The sequence below is a fragment of the Anthonomus grandis genome, chromosome 8 (genome assembly GCF_022605725.1).
Source record: "Anthonomus grandis grandis chromosome 8, icAntGran1.3, whole genome shotgun sequence".
NCBI lineage: Eukaryota > Metazoa > Arthropoda > Insecta > Coleoptera > Curculionidae > Anthonomus > Anthonomus grandis.
The window spans coordinates 20,319,016-20,344,212 of NC_065553.1; the positions used below are offsets into that span (position 1 = coordinate 20,319,016).

Here is a 25,197-nt window from a genome sequence, read left to right on the forward strand (position 1 = left end):
ATAGGAAACCCTAGATTGTTTCCAGAGCGACATTTCTTTTAGACACTTTTTCCAGGAATGTAATTTCCTCTTAGTGGCATCTAAGTAATTTAAGATTAATATTACAGAAATCTGAATATTCTGAAATTCCTGGAATATTTTTTCCTAATATTCTTGAAGTTGCTTCTGTCCTAGAACTTTTAATTCTATTAAAGAAACTCTATAAGTCTTCCTTGGGTAATTAAAAAAGTAATTTTTTAGTAATCAGCACGGATAAAGGTCTCGAGCCGAATATTCTTAAACCTTTGCTTGTGTGTTGTTTTAATGACCCAGCTTGATATTGTTAACTTTTAAGGGCTAAGTTGGATAAAGAGTCAAATAAAATTTAAGCTCTTTAAAAGTTTTTTTCTTTTTTTGTCAACGTTTTGGCCCTCTTAAGCCTTTTTCAGGTCTAACAGAAAATACAAAGCTTCTCGTTAGATTGTGATAAATGAAACATTGCAACAGCTGTATTTTTAAAATGATTCCATTTAGTTAATTCGTTTTTGAGGAAATATAACTGCAGGTGTAACAACAATAATGAGCCTAATATAGACCGAAACGTTGGCAAGAGAAGAAAAAAATGTTTGAAGATCTTAGATTTTAATTTACCATTTATCCAACTTACCTCTTTAAAGATAAGATATCAGGAATGTGAGCCAATGTGACTAACATCTTCCAGGCAATTAAAAACTCTTTGGTTAAATCTTAAATTTGGCTATCTTAATCCGCTACTCCTGGGTAGTGTCCAGATTACAGTTCTTTTAGAAAGCTTTTTTCCAATCTGAGTCACTTAATCACATAAAGGTACCTTAAGACTTATATTCCAGGAATCTTGGTAAGTTCAGGTGCCTGAAATATTTTTTTAAATAATTTTAAATGGTCTTTTAGTCCACTGATGGTAAATTATGTGAGTCTAGGACTGTCCGTTTGAAATGTAGCTGTGTTATTGTTATATATATTGACAATTTGAAGAATAGTGAACACGAATCTTAGTCATCCTGAGTAATATCTAGATAATATAAGATAATAAAGATTTATTCCAGGAGTTTGAGTAGTAATTTTTGCACTGCGACCCTGTTGATCTATTGTGCTTCCCCGGTCCCTATCAATTCAATCCGTTTTCGAATAAGATCAGCTCCTTCAGTGGGAGCGCCAGCAGATCCTATTCACTTAGTGTACGTAATGTGTGTACCATCTTTATTTTATTTGTTTAATTATTTATGACATGCATTATCGGCCAAACAAAAAAATCATAACAACTATAATATGTTGCGCTATTTAAAGAATATTCGTATCGCTCGACAAACAAGGTTGAAAACAGTAAAATGTCATTATAATTAAATTATTAGTTGTTGTTGCAAAAGTTGAGCCCTTTTGCCTGAGAACCAGAAGACCCTTGTTTATAAAAAAATGTTTATGTTGTTTGTGCATAAAAATGTAGTGTAATTTAACTGAGTGTGCAATAGTTTGAGAATTTAAGAGTTACAGGAATCTTGTTCACTATGGGTCACATATAGGTACTTAAAGAGTGATTCCAGGAATTTGGGTAACTTGGAGGGCTTGTAATAATTTATTCTTGCAATTCGTCCAGTCCATTGAAGCTAAATGGGATCAGTCGCGAACTGTGTATTTATAATGTAACTGTGTTCGATATTTGAGAAATTTAGAAATCTGCGTGTAACATCTAGGTAATTAAAAATTATTTATTAGGAATCTGAATAATTTTTATAGTCAAGAAATTCTTCAATAATAATTTCAATTCCCTCCAATTTAACTGGGTTAGGTAGTTTGAAGATTTGATTACAAAAATCTTAGTCGTTAACTAAGTAAGTAAGTAAAATGTAAATACTTTAAGACTTATTCCTAAATTTGTGTAACTTTGAACGCATGGAATAATTTATAAAATATTTGTGCAATTCCTCCAATCTATTGACGGTATATTGGATCAGTCATGAACTGTGAGTGTAGAATTTAACTGTTTTAGATATTTAAAGATTTCAGGAATCTTAGTCACATGTAGGTACTTTAAGGCTCATTTTAGAAATCTGGGTAGCTTTGAGTCTTGGAATAACTTATAAAATAATCTTGTAGTTCCTTTAAAAAGCTTAGTCACTGCAAGGGACATCTAGGTACTTAAACATATGTATATTCCATTATTGAGGATAATTTTGATTCATTCATGAACCATATAGCACTGCTTCATATACCAATCTACTCTTGTTGCCCCAAATTAGTTGGTCAAGGTCTGATATCGTCTACTCAAGAATAATAAATTGATATATGAATACTTAAACATATATTCCAAGAATGAGGATAATTTTGATTGTCTGGAATATTTTTTTTAAACTTGGAGTTTTTCCAGTCCATTGAGGGAAAACTAGATGAATCTAGGAGACCTAACTGGGTTTGGTGGTTTAAAGGTTTGATGGTTATAGAAATTTTATTCAGTGTGAGTAATATCTCGATGATTTTTAATCCTTATTACAGAAATCTGGGTAATTGTGAATGCCAATAATATTTTAAATAATTTTTCCGGATTTAATTACTACTCAATTATTCTAATTGGGCAGTGTGGCTACAATTCCTTGAGTTTGAGCTCCTTAACCGCAGAAGCTATTGTATCCATTGTAAATTTTGTGATTGAAAGATTAGATGACATATCTGTAACAGTGGAAGCCTTCTTTGATTGTTCACGAGTATTTGATTTAGCAAATTATTCTATTTTCTGAAAAAAGCTGGATAATAATAGAGTGAGAAAGGTTCCAGTAGAATGGGTTACATCATAACTCAATTAAACCAGAATGGCGTATTACCAATAGGCACCCAGGAATATCAATCCGATTTAGTAAATATTGTTAGGAATGAACTTCATCGTTCATTTCACACACCTCGTTATTTTCGGATATTTAACATTTTCTAAATTTACGTTGGGCTTAAGGGCACTCCGGCATCACTGTGTGCGACGCCTCCCTCAATCGACGGCTCAAACTCCGGAACGTTCAGTTGGCTCCGGCACGTCGTCCTTTTTTCCAGGAAAGTGTAGAACACGGGCGGGACTCGATTTTGGCATACGTCTCGTACGAATTTACATCAAATCCATCCCGAATTGTACGTTTTTATGACTTAAATCTCATGTGACTATTAAGTCTTTTGGTACTTAATTTATTTTTGGTTTTTTTTATTAATACCATTCTTATACATATTGATGTGTAAATTGGTTATTTCTTTTGGAACCTGCTAGGTATGTATATAGGAGTTAGGAAGTATGTATCTAGGATTAAAGGGGATGATAGTAGTCTATTCAAAAAAATAAAATAAATATCATTTTCAGCGCCCTGTTTCGTTGTCTGTCAGCTCTTTTTAAGGTTGCAGTATAATAATATAATATTAATAATACTAATAATATAATTTGAAATCTTTCGGCGTTGTCTGTGAAGAGCCATAAAGGCGTTCTTAAAAAAAAAACAAAATATCAAGTGTACTTAAGTCTAACTAGTCGGGAAGGCTAAAGTTTATATGCAAAAAAAAGAGTGTGTAATGTGTCAAAAATGTATCAATATTTATGAATTAAATCCTAAGTAAAACCCAAATACCAAATTTTAACAAAATCAGACCAATAGCAAAAAAAGTTACCGTGGTCACGTGACCTGAAAGGCAAATGTCAAATATCTGTTAAAAATTAATAACTGCATTCTTAAATTTATAATTTCAAAAACTAAATAATTATATCATAAAACTCACCTAACACCTAAATCCATAATTTAAATTTAATAAATCAATACGATCACCGTCTACAGTAAAAATAATATTTATTGACTATTCTCCAAGGAATTTATCAATTTTTCTTTACGTCTTGTTGCATTTTATTTCGATGTGGATTACCCAATCGTTATAAAATATTATTTTTATTATGAAAACCGTTATTTTTTAGGAAAAAAACAATGTGTAAAAATAATTCTTCCAGGTGTTTGAAACTAAAACTGAGATAAGCAAGCTTCAATGCATAAAAATTAAAAATCATTTTGATGTTTTTTAAGATTTTTTTTATCTCTATTGAATTTTTATATTTTCCTGTATGCCTTATTCACAAAAAAAGTATCATTTTACATACTTGTTACATAATTGTGCTCAAATGAGTCTACACGTTGGATTTGGATTTGTTGGTTTTTTAAAAACGGCAATCAAGGGAGGCTTATGTCCAGCAGTAGATTTTAATCTGCTTAGTTTTTCTAATTTTCTTTGCGTCTCCGTATTTAAAAACGATTTTCTCAGATATTTGAAACTGAAACTCGAACGAATGAATCGATGATGAATTTTAAAGCTATAATAAGATAAAGTGCATTTTTTTAAAGGTGTATTATATCTATCGCAATTTATATCCTTATCGCAATTTATCTCCTTGCCCTAGTTTTCATAAAATATTACCAGATAATTATGATTCTTTAAACCATTTAGAGCTGAGATGAGTTTCAATGCTTACAATTTTTTAAAAGTGCCATTTTTTTTATCTATATAATAATAATAATAATAATAATAAATATTTTTTATTTGCATAGAAGAAACAACAAAAATACAAGTTTACAAAATCTAGCAATAAATTTACGCAAATAAAAGGCCTACAAATTCAGAATTCTGCCATGGCAGATTCTGATCTTCAACATTGTGGCCCCACACTTCATTAAAAAAAAATGGTAATTTCAGTAACGCTCATTAACAGTAACGCTTAACTAATAACTGATTAAATACAGCTTTTTCTTTAATCATATACCTAATAAACCTACATATAAGAGTTCTAAATTCTAAATTTGACAGTTTAACATCAAGCAAAACAATACACACTGCAAATACCCAAAAAACAGATTAAATTTTTTGTTAAATAACAAAAAATAGAAAAATTATTGCAGACAATAAATAAATAAATAAAATGATCCCAATACCAAAAATTGTAATAAATTACTCAAGAAAACAACCATTCAAAAAGTAAAAAAAAAACAACTTAAATTATATACCCTGCTGATTCATTAGATGTACAATCATCCTCCTAAGAAAAGTATTACAAGAAATTGATAATTGGTCCGGATCCAAATTTAAAGAATTTATTTGATAAGCAAAATTGTAAGAAAATGATCGTTTAAATAACTGTGTTTTATGTGTCGGAATGAGAATAGTATTTCTTCTTAAATTTAAATGGTGTACATCATTTCTAAAAGTTATTTTTTGATAGAGATAGGGCGGACTACGATATATTAAAATTTTATAAAAAAATGTTAAAGAATGAGCAATTCTTCGATTATGCATATTAAGCCATCCAAGTTCGTGAAGTTGTGAGTTTTGGAGCTTTTGCAGTCTACCCCTATCCTCATAATCAAGACACCAGCCATACACTACATCACAGTAATTACATTGTGAAAGGACTAATGAATCACATAAAAGCTTCTTAATATCTTTACTCAAATAGTGTCTATGCAAATAAATTAATTTCAAAGCAAGATATGCCTTTTTAAGAATATTAGACACGTGATGTTAAAAACGAATATTATTATCTACTATAAGGCCCAAACTCTTACATTTGTCAACAACTGGAATTCTTTCGTCCCCCAATTTAATGTTTATACCATTTAAAATATTATTTACATTTGTTCGATTACCTATGAACATTATAGATGACTTCGAAAGATTTAATTTTAATAAATGCTTTGAAGAAACATCACAAATAGCTTGTAAATCTTGATTAATTTTAAACTCAGCCATTTTAAACTCTCCTGGTAAAAATGAATAATATAACTGCGTGTCGTCTGCGTAAAAATGATGGGCACAATGCTTTAATTGAAGATAAAATCTAGACGTGTAAATGATAAAAAACAAGGGTCCTAAAATACTACCCTGAGGCACACCACTTTCAACTTTCAAAGGATCAGATATTTCGTTATCTATTTTAACACGTTGAATCCTATTATTTAAATAAGAGGCAATTAAATTAATAGCAGCATCAGAAAAGCCAATATAATGAAACAAAGACTTTAAAATTGAGTGGCTAACGAAATCAAAAGCTTTAGTATAATCCAACAACACCAGAGCAGAAATCTTACCATCATCCCTAGCCCGAATTACGTCATCAATAACATCCGCCATAGCCGAAGTACAACTATAATTTGTTCTAAATCCAGATTGCTTAGGTGGTAAAATATCATTATTATTAAGAAAACTACGAATTTGAGAGTCTAGAATGCGTTCGAGAATTTTTGAAAACGTTGGTAAAATACTGATAGACCTAAATTGACTAAAATCTGTTGGATTATGCACTTTCGGCAATGGCAACACAAAGGCTTCTTTCCAGCATTTGGGAAAGTAGTTTTTATTAATACACTCGTTAACAATATGTAGGGTGTAATAAAAGGACAGCATAGTTGAATTAACGTAATATTAAGATTATCCACCCCGAATGCTTTAGACTTAATACGTAATATAATTGCAGAAATAGTATTATAATTAGTGGGATGAAAAGAAAACTTATTTAAGGTTGGTAATGCATTCTGATCATAAAAATTAATTAACTCATCATAATTATCAATATTTGTCACTCTTGTACTATCTATAAAATATGAATTAAAATTGTTGGTATTTACAAAAGATTTAGGAATTTGCTTCTGCTTTGATGGCAATATTTTTCTTAGTTCACGCCACTTGTCCTTGTATGTACAATTCTCAAATTTATCACTATAAAAAGCCCTTTTTCCGCTCTAGTCGCTGTTGTTGTATAGTTTCTAAGCTGTTTGTAATAATTCCATTTAGCTGGCAGTTTAGTTGTTTTAAAATCCTTTAATGCCTTATTTCTTAATTTTTGCAATAGTTTAATATTATCTGTCAGCCACGGAGAATCTTTTTTTTTTCGAACAACTATAGTTTTAATAGGAGCATGCTTGTCGAATAATTTGAGTAAATTATTGTTTAAAAAATGTATCTTATCATCTATGGATTCGAATTCATATATTAAATGAAATGGAACAGCCTCCAAATCCTCTTGAAAGTTGTTTAGGTTTATATCTTTTAAGGATCTATAAGATACAATGTGCGGTTGTACAATAGACTCCGTCACATTAAATTCACAAAAAACGCCAAAATGGTCAGAAAATATCTCATTGCATTTTCCTTTAGACTAGTTTCTGTTATAAAATATCATTTTTATAACAGAAACCTGTATTCTATAGGAGAAAATCAGCATTTAGTGACGATTCTTTAAGGCATTTGAATGCGAGATGAGACAAATATTAAAAATAAAGGAAAATTTCAATTTTTTACAGTTTTAATTCACATTTGAAATAAGGTAGTAAATGTTTTCTTTTTTTTCTTCTTCTTCTCCTTCTTTTTCTTCTTAGAGTGCCTGTCCATTTCGGCTATCATGTTGGCACCATGTTCTTAAATGTTATCAACCACGATATTCTCCTTCTGCCCATAAAAAAGGATCGAGCGTAGACACGTAGCATCGCAATAGGCGAATTGAATTTTCGTTGATGGCTATAAGTACTCGGTAGTAAAGACTTTTCCTACTGACAAATGCTGTTCTGGCTTTTAGTATACATGTTCTAATCTATACAGAATGGTCTTAGTTATCATTTATGTTCGCGCCCAAGTATATTTGTTAACTTCTTAGAGGAATTTCGTCAACCAATAAAATACCGCAGGTGTCTTGGTTTTTACTGCATATCATGAACTTTGTTTTGTTGGCGTTTATTTGTGAACCATAATTCCTTTAGAAGTTGTAAGGAAGCTTGGTTGTCTTAAAAAATAACAGTATTATCTGCATGGCTTATGTTCAATCGTTCACCATTTAGCAGGATTGTGGCTTCAATATCTTGGAATTAATTTTTTCTTCTCCTCTATTTTAAGTAATTGGCCTGTGAATGAAAATAAAAATTCATACATAATACTCAGAATTTCACTATAATTTTCTTCACTAATATTTTATTTTTTTAAGAAACTAACTAGTTTGTAAATAAATAGCATCTTTTACTGAGTATGGGATCACTTTAGATCCTAGGAAATATATTTTCCTTTCTTTTTTTCAATCGAAATTATGTTTATAGTTTACTAGCCATAAATCAAAAGCACCATACGATTAGCAGCGCTTTGTGATTGAAGTATTTGTTTTAGGCTTTATAGATGTTTATGCTTAGAAAATTTACTACGTTTACTTAGATTTACATTAAAGCTACGAGGGAAGATAAGAAATATGTCTGAGCTTAATAAATCTAAGACATAATTTTACGTGACTTGCACGTAATAATTAAGTTTTAAATAAGTATAAGTATTCAACAATTAATCTTAATGCTAGTTTGTATATTTTTTAGGTTAAGGAGCATTGCAGTTATTCTATTTTTTTGAATTTTTTTATTTCGTCAGGTATATGCAGTAAGTAAGGTTTAAATTTAGAACAATTCGGTTGAGTATAAACGATTAAAAAGTTGGTAAACTTTTCAAAAAGAAAATGGATTATAGTGGTGGAGTTTGCTATTTTTAAACGCAATTACGGGTTTAACATGTTTTGTTGGTCCGCAAGAATGTTATTTTTTAATAAGCATAATTGAAATAAAAAACGCGTACCTAGTTTTTATATGCCATACGTTTTTGCAGAAGTACGTTTATAAGTTAATTGAATATTTTTTTAAAGTGATTTGTGCCAAAAAAGTGAGAGTTTACTTATTTTTACTACTTTGCTAAAATACATAATATTTGGCACGTACTGTATTTTCACGTTAGGTATGTATCTACTCTTCATCCCTCATTTGTTTAATTTTTTTGATAAATTCTCAAAAAAACTTCTTTTAATTAAATTCTTACAAACAAGAAGTTAAGATAGTATGCTAAGCCATGAAGGTATAAATAAACATCTAAGCCTTGCCGGGAGCTTAAACGAACAACTTACCTCAATTTCTCTAAAGCTCCAAGGCACTTAAATGGAATTTCCATAGGGCTTCGGATTTATTAAAAATTGACCACAGTTAAGCTATTTAAAATTAAATTTCGCTTGTAATAAAAAAATGTTGATTCTTTTTTAACATTTTCAGTGAAAGAAATTTAATAACAATCTTATCTCTAAGTATAACTGAAACTTGCAATTATAGTTACTGGTCCAATCTGTGGTACGATTTTTTTTAAGATATTAAAATATTTTCTGAAGATAAGATTCTCAAAAATAAGGTTATGTCGAAAAATTGAGAATATTTTACAGCCTGAAATAACAACAAGTCTTAAATATCCACAAATAAAATACATAATATCTGAACTCTTGACTGTAAGACTCACCTATCTAAACTCTGACATGTGAAATTGATTAAAAATATAGGTATTTTACTAAATTCTATAGCTAAAGAAAAAATTTAAAAACTTCAGTAATAACACAATTTACTTAGAAACCTGTATTTCATGTTAAAACCAAGGAAAAAAATATCGAAAATATGTAAATTCTAAAGTGCACAAATTATCCGCCGCCATGGCAACATAATATATATAGTCCTGGATGTTATGTGCACGTGCGGGAATATGGTGAAAAGCCATTTGGCATGCTCGTGCTCTGATGTTAAAAGGAAATCGTGTAGCACGTATAGCTCTTTTTTATTTTCTCCTTTGAATAAGTTTTTTTCCAGATATTTACGATGTATAACTTTTAGAATTTAGCTTTGAGAGATATTTTTACAAAATTAAATTATATGGGGTCATTGCGTGAACGGATTGTGTCAGAGGAAGCGTGCAAGATGGTATATCGATTGAAGATTTAACACGAAACGTTTACGAAGGTTTTTTTTGCAAATTTATTATCGGAATATTTTATTATTATTGTTTTATTTATTTTGGGAATATTAAAGGAAAGTATATTCTATAACAAGTGCGTAGACCAGCATAATGTAAATTTGGCATAAGACTATCTTAAAGTGAAAAACTTGAGATGTGCATTTTCTGGTCACACCTATCCTCCGACATCTCAAAAAAAGAAATAAAATACGTAAGAACTTTTTAAGCATGCGCAGATCATTCAATTCAATTGTGAGATAGACTTATGCCTTAGAACAAGAGTTTTAGATGGCGCTACAATTACTCAACTTGTTCTCCTTAATACGTTATATTTCGCTATAGTACAAAATAAAAATTTCAAATTTTCCAGATTAATTTGTAATGATCCGCAACACGACCTATGCTTGGCCACACGATGAGGTATCACCGGTAACCTTAAATGACCATTGGTCCAGACTAACCCGACTGATACTTCTGGCTTCTATGTCGGCCGTTGGTAGTGTCGGTAATGTGTTTATGATGAGTGCTGTGATGATCGAAGACTATCTTAGGAAAAGAGGTTAGTTTTAATTTATAGTTTCATTTAGAGAGTTCACCTAGGACAAAGAAGGAAATTTCATCAGCTTTTCCATTTCCTGGAATATCTGTCCCGGAACCCATATAAGCCTAATTGAGTTGCTGTCCCCTACGGTTTTCAGTTCTATGAGGCATTCCCAAATTAGTTCTGATGTAATCCCAGGGTTCGATAAGGCCTTTAGGGTAGCTTGGCTATCTTCTATTATTAGGATCTGATTACTAGTGTAGACTCTCCTAACGTTACCCCTAGCACATTCTAGTATCGAAAATATTTCTGTCTGAAAAACTGCGGCATGTCTTCCAAGTGGATGGGACGTTTGATGCTTAGTTTTTTTTTCAAGAATTCCAGCTTCCGTTCTCTTATTGTTCTTGGATCCATCTGTGTACCAAATAAGATCTCCGTCTGGTCTGTGGTTACTGTCAATTTTTTTTTCTTGTTGGATACTCAACTTAAGCAATATCTTAAAATCATATGATCTAAAATCATTTCCGATTTGATTGCCTCACAGATTATTTATATTCTTTGGTGTTATGTCAACTTAACTTGACTATTATTTCTCATTACGCCCAGTCCCAGCTTTGCTTCTCCCTGAATCACCAGGTGTAATGATGCCTATTGAGGTTAAGAAGGGCTTCCATGGATGCGGTTGGTGTAGATTTCATGGATTCTATTATGCCTAGACATGCAAGCCTTTGTATTTTACTTAACTTAAGCCTTGCTCCTACTTGCAAGGTTTTTGGCCACCACATTAGTGCAGCATAAATTATAGTGGGCACTACTACTCTGCTGTAGATCTAGTGTGCCATTTGGGCTGTAATCGCCAAGTTTGCCCATGCATGCGTTTGGTCATCAATAAAATTGATTCCGATCACTTGGTGACTTTGTCGAAATGTTGGTTCCAGCTTAATTTGGAGTTTAAGAGAACCCCCCAGATATTTTAGCCCAACATAGGAATTTATTTACTATGCAAGAATAGTCGTCTATGGTCCTCAATCTTTCGTCTTTTCGTAAATCGTATAATTGCGCATTTAAGAGTACTGACTACTGATCTTAAGACCTTCCCTTTCTATCCAGTTTTTGACGATGTTCAGAGCAGTTTGCATTCTTTCTTTCATCGTTGTAACAAATTTTCTTTGGACTAGTATTACCAAGATTGGCCCTTAAAAACTTAATCAGTTTATTTAATAATACTTCTGACCTTTCTTGCATCATTACTGGAATGATTCTATCTAGGTCAGCAGAATTGTAGGACTCAAATGAGTTGATGGCCCATTTGATCTTCTCATATGTCATAACTTTTTTAATAGCTTATTTATAAATTGAAATAGTGACTCCCCTCTGGTAGTCATGTTGGTGCTACACCAAATGTGATGATAAACATTTGCATCACATCCTAAGATCGACTCAGTTCCGGATTGCCTGCGGCTTCTCACTAGTCCTCTACGGCCTTCACCAACAGAGGTGGTATGAACTAATATGGCCTTTATAAAAAAGGTATGCCGATCCGACTACAAAGTCCTTTGGGCTCCCCTTCTTATTTATTATTCTGTCCTACGAGATCCATAGAATAAAATACATTAGCCTAATTGTGAAAAAATCAGATTAAATTTATGTACTATGTAAGTACACTAATTGAGAAAGTGAGTTTTCAAATTCTAATAATGGTAGCCGTTGAGTCTATCGTTTCCTCTTCTGCATTTTTTTAGTGCACGGGTACTATAATATTTTAAAATCGTTTATTATGCATTTACTTATTATGATAAAGTACAATTATATGAAACGTAAACTTTTACAAAATGTTCTTCCATGTTATTTAAGAGACGACAAAAAATATATGTATAGAAGGTTCGAAATTAAACTAAAACAAACTGTACAAATACAGCAATAGTAAAGATGGCGTAATTTGTAGAGTAAAGATTTTAAACGCATGCCGACTTATAATTTTTGTAGAACACTTATCGGCACCAGATACTATCCAATAGGATCGAGAGCCATTCTTAAAATTGCGATGCACACACAAGTCAAAATGAAGGCCACCGCAAAATTTATATTTTAGGACTTTATATGTTACATAATGTAGGAATTATATGATGAAACTTTCATACTTCGTAAATAAGCCACATGCAAGTATTTTGGCCTAATTCAATTTTTCTCTTGAAACCTGCTAATACAACAACATAGAATACAATATCACAGCTATCAAACTGAGATAAAATGATAGATTCCACTAACAAATATTTAATATATTGGGAAAGTATAGGAAAATATTGTAACGAAATTCAGGAACACACTTTTATTTTTAACGTCAAAAACACTAACCTAACTCGTCTTGACTGTCGTTTAATTGTTTCCAAGGTAAAAACTGACTAAACAATTAAAACTGAATGAAATGTCACGAAGTGCGTCCCTTTTAAAGCCCGATGGAACAATTTCGACATATTTAGAATTATCTTCATTGTTTTTGCCGAAAGAGACCAATAATTTTAGGTAAATACTGACAATCAAAGCACGCAAGTATAGAAATTCTAAAAAATTAAAACTACAGGGATTTACAATAATGTAACCTAAATTGGGGCTCTCAAACAAGATGAACTACTTAAAAACCTAGACACTATAAATAAAAATAATAATCCAAACGTAAGTAGAACCCTAAATAAACCCTACGAATCAACTTTAACTACAGAACACTAATAAAATAGTACAAAAACTAGGAGAATAATTAACGTATTTAAATTTTCATAATACTATATTGGGTATAGGAATTTTATCAGGTATACTTATTATATACTTAGTTTAACTAAAAAAAGATCCTGTAGGTAGAATCCAGCTTTCCAAGTCAACTCTCTTATTAGAGTAGCACACTGACCCATACTTCCTACGTAAGGATAAATAAAAATAATCCAAACGTAAGTAGAACCCTAAATAAACCCTACGAATCAACTTTAACTACAGAACACTAATAAAATAGTACAAAAACTAGGAGAATAATTAACGTATTTACATTTTCATAATTCTATATTGGGTATAGGAATTCTATCAGGTATACTTATTATATACTTAGTTTAACTGAAAAAAGATCCTGTAGGTAGAATCCAGCTTTCCAAGTCAACTCTCTTATTAGAGTAGCACACTGACCCATACTTCCTACGTAAGGATAATTATTTCCTTAGATAATTTCTCGTGTTTGTATTATATTTATACTAACCCATAATACAATTAAAATAAGTATAGCAAGAATTTCTATGGTCTACTTACACTGTGTGTACTTATTTTGGTTGAATATTATTAGCTTTCTCCTCTATAATTTTTCGTATTTTATATCTAACAATTTACAGGTCAATGTATTATTTACTTCTATGTGGTCAAGAAAGTCCCATTCAGGGTTTATATTTAAATTAACTATCTATTTTTTTACGTGAAAAATTTGTACCAAGGAAATTCATATAGTATTTTGTCACGCGATACTTAGTCAACGTCCGATGATAGTAATTAATTAGGAATTCTTGATATTTGTTTTTTCAACATTTTTCTCAAATTGTATTAATATACAATGTAAAAAAAATAGTTTTTTTTTTGTAAAATAAAATTTTATTTTCAACCATTCGATCGGAGAGTCAAGCGACAATTTTAGGATGATTTAGTGAATACCAGAAAAAAAAAGAATATTTTTCTTATTTTCTTATATAAGTAACTCTAATAATTATAGTGGTACTTAATAAATCAAACTGAAATTCCCTAATTAAACTTACGATATTTTTTTACACGGTTTTTTAAGAATTTTATTTAAGATAACCGTTAAATAATGTAAAAAAATTACCCGTAGGGCAAGAAAATAAAAATTTTGAAATAAAAGCAGACGGTTTAACAGAAATACAGTTTTGTGTTTAACAATAATGGCCAATTCTTTTTGAGACCATTAGGAGTACATTTTTATTAGGCCAAAAAAATTTTGAAAAACTTCCTATTAGTATAAGATTACGTTAGAGAAAAATAGATCCGACGATAAATTGAATCTAGAAAGGTAAATTTACTATTATTACTTGAAATTTGGATTTTTTATTGACGACTGATGAATATGTAATATGAGTCAAGTAGGCAATATTAAGTAAGCCGATTGAGAAACCAGATGTTCAAATATTCCTAATATAGTTTGTCTTTCTCCGATTTCAATTTTGGTTGAAATAGTCTATGGCTAAAAATAACATTAACAAAGGATTCATCATTGATGATCCATATTTTAAGTAAATTGCTGACAAATTATCCTAAATTGAAAAATGTTTGTAGTTTATTTTAAAACTTTCTGTTAACGATTGCCATGTATTACGTGACAAAAAACATCGTTAATTCTCTATAGAACTGGCTCTTTAAGCATAAATATACTGTGTGTGTATACCCTATGAAAGAAATGTTGTTGACCCTTCATTTTTCATATTACTTTTAACATAAATAAACCTGAATGGTGTGAAAAAATATATAGAGAGAGTTATTCTAATAGTAAGTTTTAAGTTATTAAACAGTTTTTGCATATAGCTTCGACCTGAAATAACGGCCTCACCAAATACGTGACCTTTAATATTAAATTAGGTTTTCCCAGGAGGTCATACATAGGATTTTTTATAGATTTTGTCATTATCGTCTTCCGTATGTAACGCAACTTTTAATAACCTCTTGGAAAAAGCTAATGTATGGCCGGCTATGGCGTTATTTTCGAAATGGTCGCATTTCTCATAATATATGAGTTAATTTGGCAGCAATGTTGACATTTTTAAATGGATAAAATCATGAATAGTATGCAATCAATTCTGGAGACAAAGTATTAATAAAAGTCTTACGACTTAATGTTAATACAGGTTTTTTTTTTAATTTTAAAAGCTTAGTAAATAAACTGAAAGTTGGTGATTTAGAGCTTAATATTTATCCTACGTCTTGACCTAGAAAAATATGGTTATAATTCATAAATGTAGTAGGGCAAGTTACAAATAATTTTCCTTATTTTTATCCTTGGAAGTTCTTTAATGGGTTTTGGTAATATTGTATATCCGCCCCCCAAATTAAAAATCCACGAACCACCACTGCATTTTTTTTTACTTCTTTAAAATTTTTTCTCTAATAATCTCTAACAAATTTCTAAAAGTTCATGAGACTTTTGACTTTGACTTAAATTTAGTAGTGGTGGAATCTGAAATTTGTAAGTTACCTGGTTCGTTGCTTTTAAATGATTAGTTGTTATATATTGATATTGATGTAGGTTAAAAAGGTTTTTAAATCACAACAGTGGCCTATATATGAAAACTATTCCACAGAAAATAATGATTGATTGATCGCACATAAAGCTTTTTATAATAGTCTAGAAGTTTTATAAAAATATCTTCAATACCTTTAAAGTTCAGTTTCAATATCCTCAAACCTGGTGAACCAGGAACTTTAACCCAGAATATATAAGACCTACAAAAACAGTTCATATGTATAATTTTTCTTTAGAAAACCAGCATATTTTTCAGTTTAAAATTCATTTAAGGAAATTCAAAAAATTTCCGAATAATCATTATATTATTATGAAAATGTAAATACGTTAATTATTCTGCTAGTTTTTGTATAATCTTATTAGTATTCTGTAGTTAAAGTTGATTCGTAGGGTTTCTTTAGGGTTCTACTTACGTTTGGTTTATTATTTTCATCTATAGTGTGTAGTTTTTAAGTAGTTCATCTTGTTTGAGCTGCCCCATTTTGGCCCCAATTTAGGTTATTTAGGTTATATTATTGTAAATCCCTGTAGTTCTAATTTTTTTAGAATTTGTATACTTGCTTGCTTTGACTGTTAGTATTCTCCTAAATCCTATTGGTCTCTTTGGGCAAAAACAATGAAGATAATTCTAAATATTTCGAAACTGTTCCATCGGGTTCATCGAGTTCATCCCTTCGTGACAATTCATTCAGTTTTAATTTTTTAGTCAGTTTTTTTTACCTTGGAAACCATTGACACCAAACCAACGACAGTCAAGGCGAGTTAGGTTAGTGTTTTTGACGTTGACAATAAAAGTGTGTTCCCGAATTTCGTTACAATTGGTGTCAGAAATAAAGGATATTTGGAAGCTCATTTTAGTGGATGCCTATAACAAGAAGTCAGGCCAAGATGGAGACCGAGAAATTGATGGAGCTGCTACTAAGGAAGTTTGACGAGCAAAAAGTAGAACAAGAAGAACGAGATCGCAAACAATAGGAAAAACAAGAAGAACGAGACCGCAAACAAAGAAAAGAACAAGAAGAGCGAGACAAGAAACAGGAAGATTTACTAAAGGCAATTAAATCTGACCTGAAGAAAGAAAATGAAGACCTGATTCGAACCATGAAAGATGACTTACTTAATTTAAAAGATAATCTTAAAAAGGAGCAGGAAGAACGAGTTTTACAACTTAAAGAAGATCTGGAGAAGAGTCAGAAGAAAAACAAAAAAAAAGAAGTAAAACGGACTCCTCTTCATCCCGATCCTGGAATTCAAATAATGATGAAAGTAAAGCCAACAAAATTCGACGGCAAAGAAGCATGGAGTACCTATTTGAATCAATTTGAGGCCGCTGCAAGGGGAAATCGCTGGGATAACGAAGGCAATCAATCATAAGCTAAGCTTTAGAGGAGAAGCTACAGAAATATTAAGAATGGTGCCATCTGAGGATCATCTCAATTTCGACGTACTGGTGCGTACCTTAGAGATGAGATACGGTGAAGCTCATCTACAACAAGTGTACCAGGCTCAATTGAAATCTAGAAGATAACAACCCCAGGAAGGATTCCAACAGTTTGAGGCCGATGTTGCTCGATTAGTAAATCTGGCTTACCCTTCAGCCCCAACAGAGTTTCGAGAACAAATTTCTATAAATTGTTTTATCGACGGAGTTCGAGATCCAGATACTCACTAACTACGCTCTAAAGATGGCTCATCATAAAAGTATATCAGAAGCTTTGGCCCATGGACTAGAGTATGAGGCAGCTTTTCAAGCAACTAGAAGGCAGACACGAATAAGACAAATCAGAACTTCGGAAAGTGATCTCGAAAACCGCCTAAAGAAGATTGAATCATTATTAGCGAGGAAACCTAAAAGACCATTGCAATGCTGGAATTGCAATGAGGAGGGGCACCTTAAACGTCAATGCCTTTAAGTGATCCAAGGAACCAGGAAAACTTCAACTTCAAGCTGGCTGGGTGCTACCAAGCCCCACGTATATGACTAAACCGGCTGCCACATCCTGGAGAGAGCTTGGTAGTACCGGGAACAATATGCGGCCGTGAATGTGAGATGGTAGTGGATACAGGATCAAGTCATACTATCGTGAAGCCGAACATCGTAGCACACTGTAGGCTTTCAGCACCACCCAATTTAATTCTGGAGTCTGCAAATGGAAAAATGATCCCGATTCTTGGATTGCATGAAGCTACAGTTACAATTGGCTTAACAACATTCCAACAGCCAGTACTAGTGGCAGAAATCATGGATGATGTCATATTAGGATTAGATGTTATGAATGCTCAGCAGTTTAAAATGGATGTATATAACCGGATATTGACGACGAGAAATGAAGAGAATTTTATGCACCACCTATATGAAGATAAAGTAAATACCAGAGTCGTTAAGTTATTCAAGGATGTTACTATACCAGGAAATTCAGAGGTGGTGGTTAATGCTACAACTGGAGGAAAAGAGGGAGAAACTGTTTTGATTGAGCCCATGGAAAACTGCAAACTATATGGTCAAGGAATTTTTCCAGCCAAGGCGTTATCTATGCAGAAGAAATCTACTGTTTTGGTTCGAATGGTAAATTTAAAAGGATATGATCAACACCTGAAACAAGGAGAGAACATTGGCGTATGCTCTGAAGTAGTGGCAGTCATGAAAAATGCTGATAGAAGTCGTTATTCAAACAGACCTTTTCTTGTATGTTCACAAAACCTATTTGAAGAATCTTCTGCCAACTTAACCATGGACCAGTGTAGTAAATTGCGACATCTTCTTGAAGAAAATCAAGATGTGTTTTCCTTGCACGATAAAGACCTGGGAAGAACTGATTTGGTGCAGCATCGAATTAACACTGGAGACAATGCTCCGATTAAACAAGCACCTCGAAGAATTCCGATAGCTAAACAAGGAGAAGTTTCCTCAATGCTTCAAGAAATGAGGACACAAGGAGTGATAGAACCTTCTCAGAGTCCTTGGACATCTCTAGTTGTGCTAGTGAAGAAAAAGGATGGATCCACTAGATTTTGTGTAGACTATCGGCGACTGAATGATATTACCAAGAAAGACAGTTATCCCCTACCAAGAATTGACGATACTCTGGACACGCTATCAGGTTCACAATGGTTCTCAACACTCGATCTAAACAGTGGATACTGACAGGTAAAGATGCACCCAGAAGATAAGGAAAAGACCGCATTCTCGACTGGAACAGGACTTTGGCAGTTTACAGTAATGCCCTTTGGACTCTGCAATGCTCCAGCTACCTTTGAGAGACTTATGGACACAGTTTTACGTGGAATGACTTGCGAATCATGTTTAGTTTATCTGGATGACGTTATCATATTGGGGAAAACATTTGAAGATCATTTAAAGATTATTCAAAAGGTATTTGTTAAACTGCGAAAGGCCAACCTGAAGCTAAGTCCTAAAAAATGTTGCTTATTTTAAAAAGAAGTTCGATACCTTGGCCATGTAATATCAGAAAAAGGTGTCAAGACTGATCCAGATAAAGTAGAGGCGATCGAAAAATGGCCACGACCCACTGACAAACACCAGTTAAGAAGCTTTCTGGGCCTTTGTACCTATTACAGAAGATTTGTAAGAAATTTTGCTAATCTTGCAAAGCCTCTACACAAGCTGGACAAAACAAGCTGCACACGGAGGACAAAATGGTATTTAGTTGGTCAACAGACTGTGAAGAAGCATTTCAACGGTTAAAAAGAGCACTATGCACATCTCCAATTTTAACATATCCGATTCCTGGACAAACTTTTATTTTGGATACCGATGCGAGTAATGTTGGAATTGGGGCCGTTATATCACAAAAATATGAAGATGGCGAGCAAGTGATAGGTTATTTCAGTAAAACGTTATCAAAACCAGAAAGAAACTATTGTGTCACCAGACGAGAGCTATTGGCAGTAGTAAAAGCTATTGAACATTTCCATAAATATTTGTATGGTCAACGATTTATCCTTAGAACCGACCATGCTTCGTTGAAATGGCTGTTTCAGTTTAAAAACCCCGAAGGACAAATAGCAAGGTGGCTTCAACGATTACAAGAGTATGACTTTACAATAGAACATAGGAAAGGCGCATATCACCAAAATGCCGATGCTTTATCGAGAATACCCTGTATTGAAACATGTCAACATTGTTTTAAAAAGGAATCAAAAGAGCATCCAGAGATATTTACTTGTAATCGTATTGGCCTTCAAAGTTCTAAAGAGTAGGATGTAGCTAGTTTAATCCAAGATCAGTGTGATGACCCGGTATTTGGCCTTATTTACGAACTGAAATCTCGAGAATATTCAAAACCAGAATGGAAAGACATTTCTGACAAATCTCCAGAACTTAAAGCTTATTGGTCTCAATCGAATTTATTGGTTATAAAAGATGAATTGTTAAAAAGAGTCTGGGAGAGCGTAGATGGAAAAGAAAAGACATATCTGACAGTCCTTCCTCGAAAACGGATTCCGGAAGTTCTTGAAGCTGTTCATGACTGTTCATGGTTCATGTCGGTGGGGGACATTTTGGAGTTAGTAAGACCTTGGCAAAAGTTAGAGAATGGTTTTACTGGCTGAACAGTCATCAAGATATTGAACGCTGTTGCCGACAGTGTGAGCAGTGTTCGTCAAGCAAGGGCCCAAGAACCCGGACAAGAGGAAAGATGATGCAGTATCTTGTTGGTGCACCCTTTGAACGAATTGCCATAGACGTAGCAGAACCCTTTCTTACTAGTAGCTCCGGAGACCGATATGCTCTTGTTGCTATGGATTACTTTAGTAAGTGGCCCGAGGTTTATCCGATTCCAAACCAAGAAGCAACGACAGTAGCTGAAGTGCTGTTCCAGAACAGGATTTGTCGATTTGGTGTACCCAGAGAGATACATTCAGACCAAGGAAGGAACTTTGAGTCACAAATATTCCAACAAGTATGCCAGTTGCTGGGAATCAATAAGACCCGTACAACCCCACTACACCCTCAGTCTGATGGAATGGTTGAAAGATTTAACCGCACATTTGAAACCTATTTAAGGATGGTAGTAAACTCTAAGCAAACCGACTGGGATACCTGTATACAACCATTTCTATTGGCATATCGTTCTTCTATCCACAAGTCAACTGGAAAAAGCCCGGCAAAAGTTGTCTACGGTGATGAACTTCGTTTACCTTTGGACATTATTACTGGAAGACCCCATAAGTCTGAAACCCTTGAGGAGTACGTCGACCATTTACAAGAGCGTTTACAAATTGTTCACGAACAAGCACGGGATAAACTTCATCCAGAAAGTAACAGAATGAAATCACATTATGACATAAAGGCAAATTCTACCGGTTTTAATCCTGGGGATAAAGTCTAGTTATACAATCCACGGAGGACGAAGGGCAAGTCACCAAAGCTCCAGAAGGATTGGGAAGGTCCATTCAATGTGGTCACCAGAATCAACGACGTGGTGTACCGTATCCAGCGACATCCGACAGCGAAGATGAAAATTGTAAACATCGTCCGGCTAGCGCCCTATCATGACTCAGATGGTCCCATGTTTGATCGGGACGATCAAACTTGAGAGGGGAGCAGTATTATGAAAATGTAAATACGTTAATTATTCTGCTAGTTTTTGTACAATTTTATTAGTATTCTGTAGTTAAAGTTGATTCGTAGGGTTTCTTTAGGGTTCTACTTACGTTTGGTTTATTATTTTCATCTATAGTGTGTAGTTTTTAAGTAGTTCATCTTGTTTGAGCTGCCCCATTTTGGCCCCAATTTAGGTTATTTAGGTTATATTATTGTAAATCCCTGTAGTTCTAATTTTCTAGAATTTGTATACTTGCTTGCTTTGGCTGTCAGTATTCTCCTAAATCCTATTGGTCTCTTTGGGCAAAAACAATGAAGATAATTCTAAATATTTCGAAACTGTTCCATCGGGTTTTAAAAAGGACGCGCTTCGTAACAATTCATTCAGTTTTAATTGTTTAGTCAGTTTTTTTTTTACCTTGGAAACCATTAAACGACAGTCAAGGCGAGATAGGTTAGTGTTTTTGACGTTGACAATAAAAGTGTGTTCCCGAATTAAAATACCCTAAAAAAAATACCCCCAAACCAAAATTGTTCTTGATAAGATTTTTTACATGAAATTAATTTACTCAAAACAAACTATAATAATAATCATTTAAGAATTAAATTCATATAACAAAAAAAGTCAAAAGTCATAATATTAGAAAAAGATTACAAATGGCTTTAACCAATATACAGAATATAATAATAATACACATATGTATAATAATAAATTTTATTATTCTTCTTACTCATAAATAAGAAATTCTCATTTTCGATTGTAACCATATAAACACTGTTTGTATTTTACATTTGCTAAAATATAAAGTCAATAACCAATAAAAAATTAAAATACTTTCTTAAGTAACTGCGAGTTCATCCAATATTTTCCGATTCGTCGAGGTTTTCCAAATAAATAGAGAATTTTAACGAGAAAAAAATTCCATCTACCAATAATCGAGTGCTCGTCCAAATCGCTTTCGAGTTTTAATCAACGAAATTTGATTATTTTTGACTCGTCAGTTTTGCGCTTAATTGCCAATTAATTTGGCCGTCCAATATTGTGCGATTTACCCGTAATAAATAGCAAAATTAATTATTGTTATCTTCTGTAGTTTTAAGTTCAAAATATCAATTTTAAAATGAAATTTTCCCTTAAACGTATTTTATAAAGAGACCAATTAAAAGCTAATTCAAACTCTCTAGTTAACAATATCGTAAATCACTCAGAAATAACCCAAAAGAGGTTGAGTTGAAATCACAGCGGTATCAGAGTGTGATTTCGCATAAGTCAGCTCGGCCTAATTTTCCAGATCCCATAAACGCTTTTATCGCGTGTTATAAAGCTTTTCAACAAAATAGCTGTTGAACTACACATAAAACTTTAATCAAGATCTAGATAATAATTTTTGTTTTATACGGTATTTCGGTTTACTCATTAGTCCCTATCGCATCCCATAATAATTAAAAACAAATAATTTTTTATTGTAGGAAACACTTTTATAGTAAACATTGGATTAGCAGATCTCTTAGTGACTGGCCTAGTGATCCCGGCGTCAGCAGTGGTGATACTTGCAGGTTTTAAAGATGATTTAGCGGTTTGCAAGTTTCAATGGTTCCTGGCTGCTTGGTGTTTCTTGGTGACTGTATTGTCACATGCTGCTGTAGCATGGGAAAACTATTTTCGGCTGTGTTATTCTATTGACGTGTATCAAAGACTTACCAAAGAGTAAGTTACTTTTAGCTTACTGGGTAACCATTCGAGGGTAACCATTGGAGCAAATTTAAGTCATTTTATCGTTTCAAGCCATAGAGCAAAATCTATGAGCACTACAAATATTTTTCTACTTATCCGATAGCATAAACTATACTAGACTGTTTCAACGATGTATTTATAATAAATATTATCTACCCACTTTGTGATATTTGTTCGATATTATTACAAGCTTTACAAAAAGTTACATTCATTTAAAGATCTTATAGATTTTTACTTTTGTATGAAAGCTGATAAATTTTCTTACCGAAAAGATGTTCACATGTTTTCTATAGTAAGTATCACCGTTTTGAAGTTATTGAGTCGTTTTCAATGGATCCAATTTCACGATTTTATTAATTTTAGTTTTATATAAAAGTTGATTAACTTCTTGATCTTAAATGTCCTTACAAGACACAATCGCTTTAAAGGTGTTAAGTAGTTTTTCAATAGATTGAAAAAATCTTGATAAAGTCTTGATCAGTCTTTGCAAAAAGAACAGAAGAATGTTTAAGAATTTCACGTAATAATGTTATTTTAAAGCTGATGAGTTTGGCCTAAAGATTATCCCTACAAGTTTTTTTTGTAACTACAACCGTTTTGAAGTTATTGAGTGGTTTTTCAATAGAATAAAAAAATTTGCCACAGTCGAAGGCTCTACTAAAATCTTTAAAATTAATATTGAAAAAACTGATATAAATATTTCAATTATTTTAATTGCCTATAAAATTGATCGCCGAAAAAATCCCTAAATATATTCTTGTAAATACAAGTAATGAAAAAGCTTAATACTTTCAAAGATTTTTAGGGGATACTTTTAATTTATACCCCTAAAATGTTGAGAGCGCAATTAAAAAAAATTTTAATCTGGTATAGTGCCATTTAATTAAATATAACGGCCATAAGAAAAGAAAACTGATGATGCTTAGCAAAAAAAAAAATCATTGTGATATCAAAAATCTTAAATCAGTAATAATGCATGCGTTTCCTCTGGGTATCACCCTCGAAGTGAAAACACCCTATATGTATGAGAATAACTATGATTATTAATATGACAATATTATTGTAATTTGGTTTTTTTTAGGAAAATTACCATATTACTGTTAGCAATTTGGGCCACGTGCGGATGTATTTCTGGAATGCAATTCTATAGGGAATTGTCCTTCGATTACTGTACGAGAATGGATTTGGGGCTGATTCCTTATCAAGCTACGGTTTGTGTGATATTCGTCTTCTTTCCCCTATCGGTTGCCCTATTCTGCTACATTAGGACGGGGTATCAAGTAAGAAAGTAAGTATCGTGTGGTTATATAACTTAAAGGCTATAAAAAAATCTTCAAAACCCGATCCAAAGCCTTAATTTGGCATTAAAAATAATGCATAACTTCAATAGATACTAACTGTGTTTTAATTTCTCCTTTAAATTATAATATGTAGTCGTAGTGGAACAAAATGCTTATAATAGACATAAAACGTTATCCTTAATAGTTTTAAGCCTGAACGCGCCAATTATTTCCTCGGTCCTTGTTTCAAACTATCCAATTTATTGCGCTTAATACTAAAAGCCTAATATTATACAGGGTTACTGGTAATTCGATACATTCCTTTGGAGATGTGATAGGGGAGGGGGTAATAAGTAAATTGGACCCTAATATGTATTATGCAAAAGTTGATAGTTTTCGACATATTTAATTTTTTCTGTTTTTCTTCAAAATGTAGACCTTAGTGGTTTAAAAGGCAGTTTCCAGAAAATCCGCTGTATATTTTTTTAACTTTTTAGGCAAAATACATGCTCAACACAATAGTGTTACGTTTGTAATGGCAAAAGTCCCGCAAATAGTTGTAACCATAGGTAAATTCTCGATGCAAAGTATAATTTTTTTTTCTTAAATAAAATACTACACTTTCTAGTGGATATTTTTTGAAAAAAAATTATGCTACATTCTTCAAAATTTCCGTAAAACTTCCTTATTACCTAAGCTAGCTCACAGGATACAAATGCTTAAAAGTTAGGTGACATGGTTTTGTATTTCTATTATAAATTGTAAAGTAACGCATTTATCAGTATTTACCTTCACAAATCTTGTTCAAAATGAGAGCCTCTATTGCGAATACAGGCTCGGCAGCGCCTTCTCATTTCAGTCTTTGTTGTTCTAGTTGTTATGGTATTCCTGATCTGCTGGGCAGCGTTGGTTATTCTTTGGATAAGATCTTCCCGGGTAATTATTGGGGTTGCATAAACCAGTGCTTTCATTTGACCCCATATG

The 25,197-nt window shown here is 32.5% G+C and overlaps 1 protein-coding gene across 3 annotated transcripts in view; it reads left to right on the plus strand.

Moving 5' to 3' along the window:
• Window positions 1-25,197, plus strand: part of LOC126739615 (melatonin receptor type 1B-B-like) — a 31,451-nt gene that overhangs the window by 3,405 nt on the left and 2,849 nt on the right. For 2 of the 3 annotated variants that reach the window (XM_050445371.1, XM_050445373.1), the window contains exons 2-4: window positions 10,181-10,369; window positions 22,669-22,906; window positions 24,015-24,221. In XM_050445371.1, the coding sequence (XP_050301328.1) occupies window positions 10,192-10,369; window positions 22,669-22,906; window positions 24,015-24,221 (623 nt within the window). In that variant the 5' untranslated portion in view covers window positions 10,181-10,191. Of the gene's footprint in view, window positions 1-1,328; window positions 1,710-10,180; window positions 10,370-22,668; window positions 22,907-24,014; window positions 24,222-25,197 lie in introns of those variants that run through there. The other variant, XM_050445372.1, reaches the window with a different exon arrangement.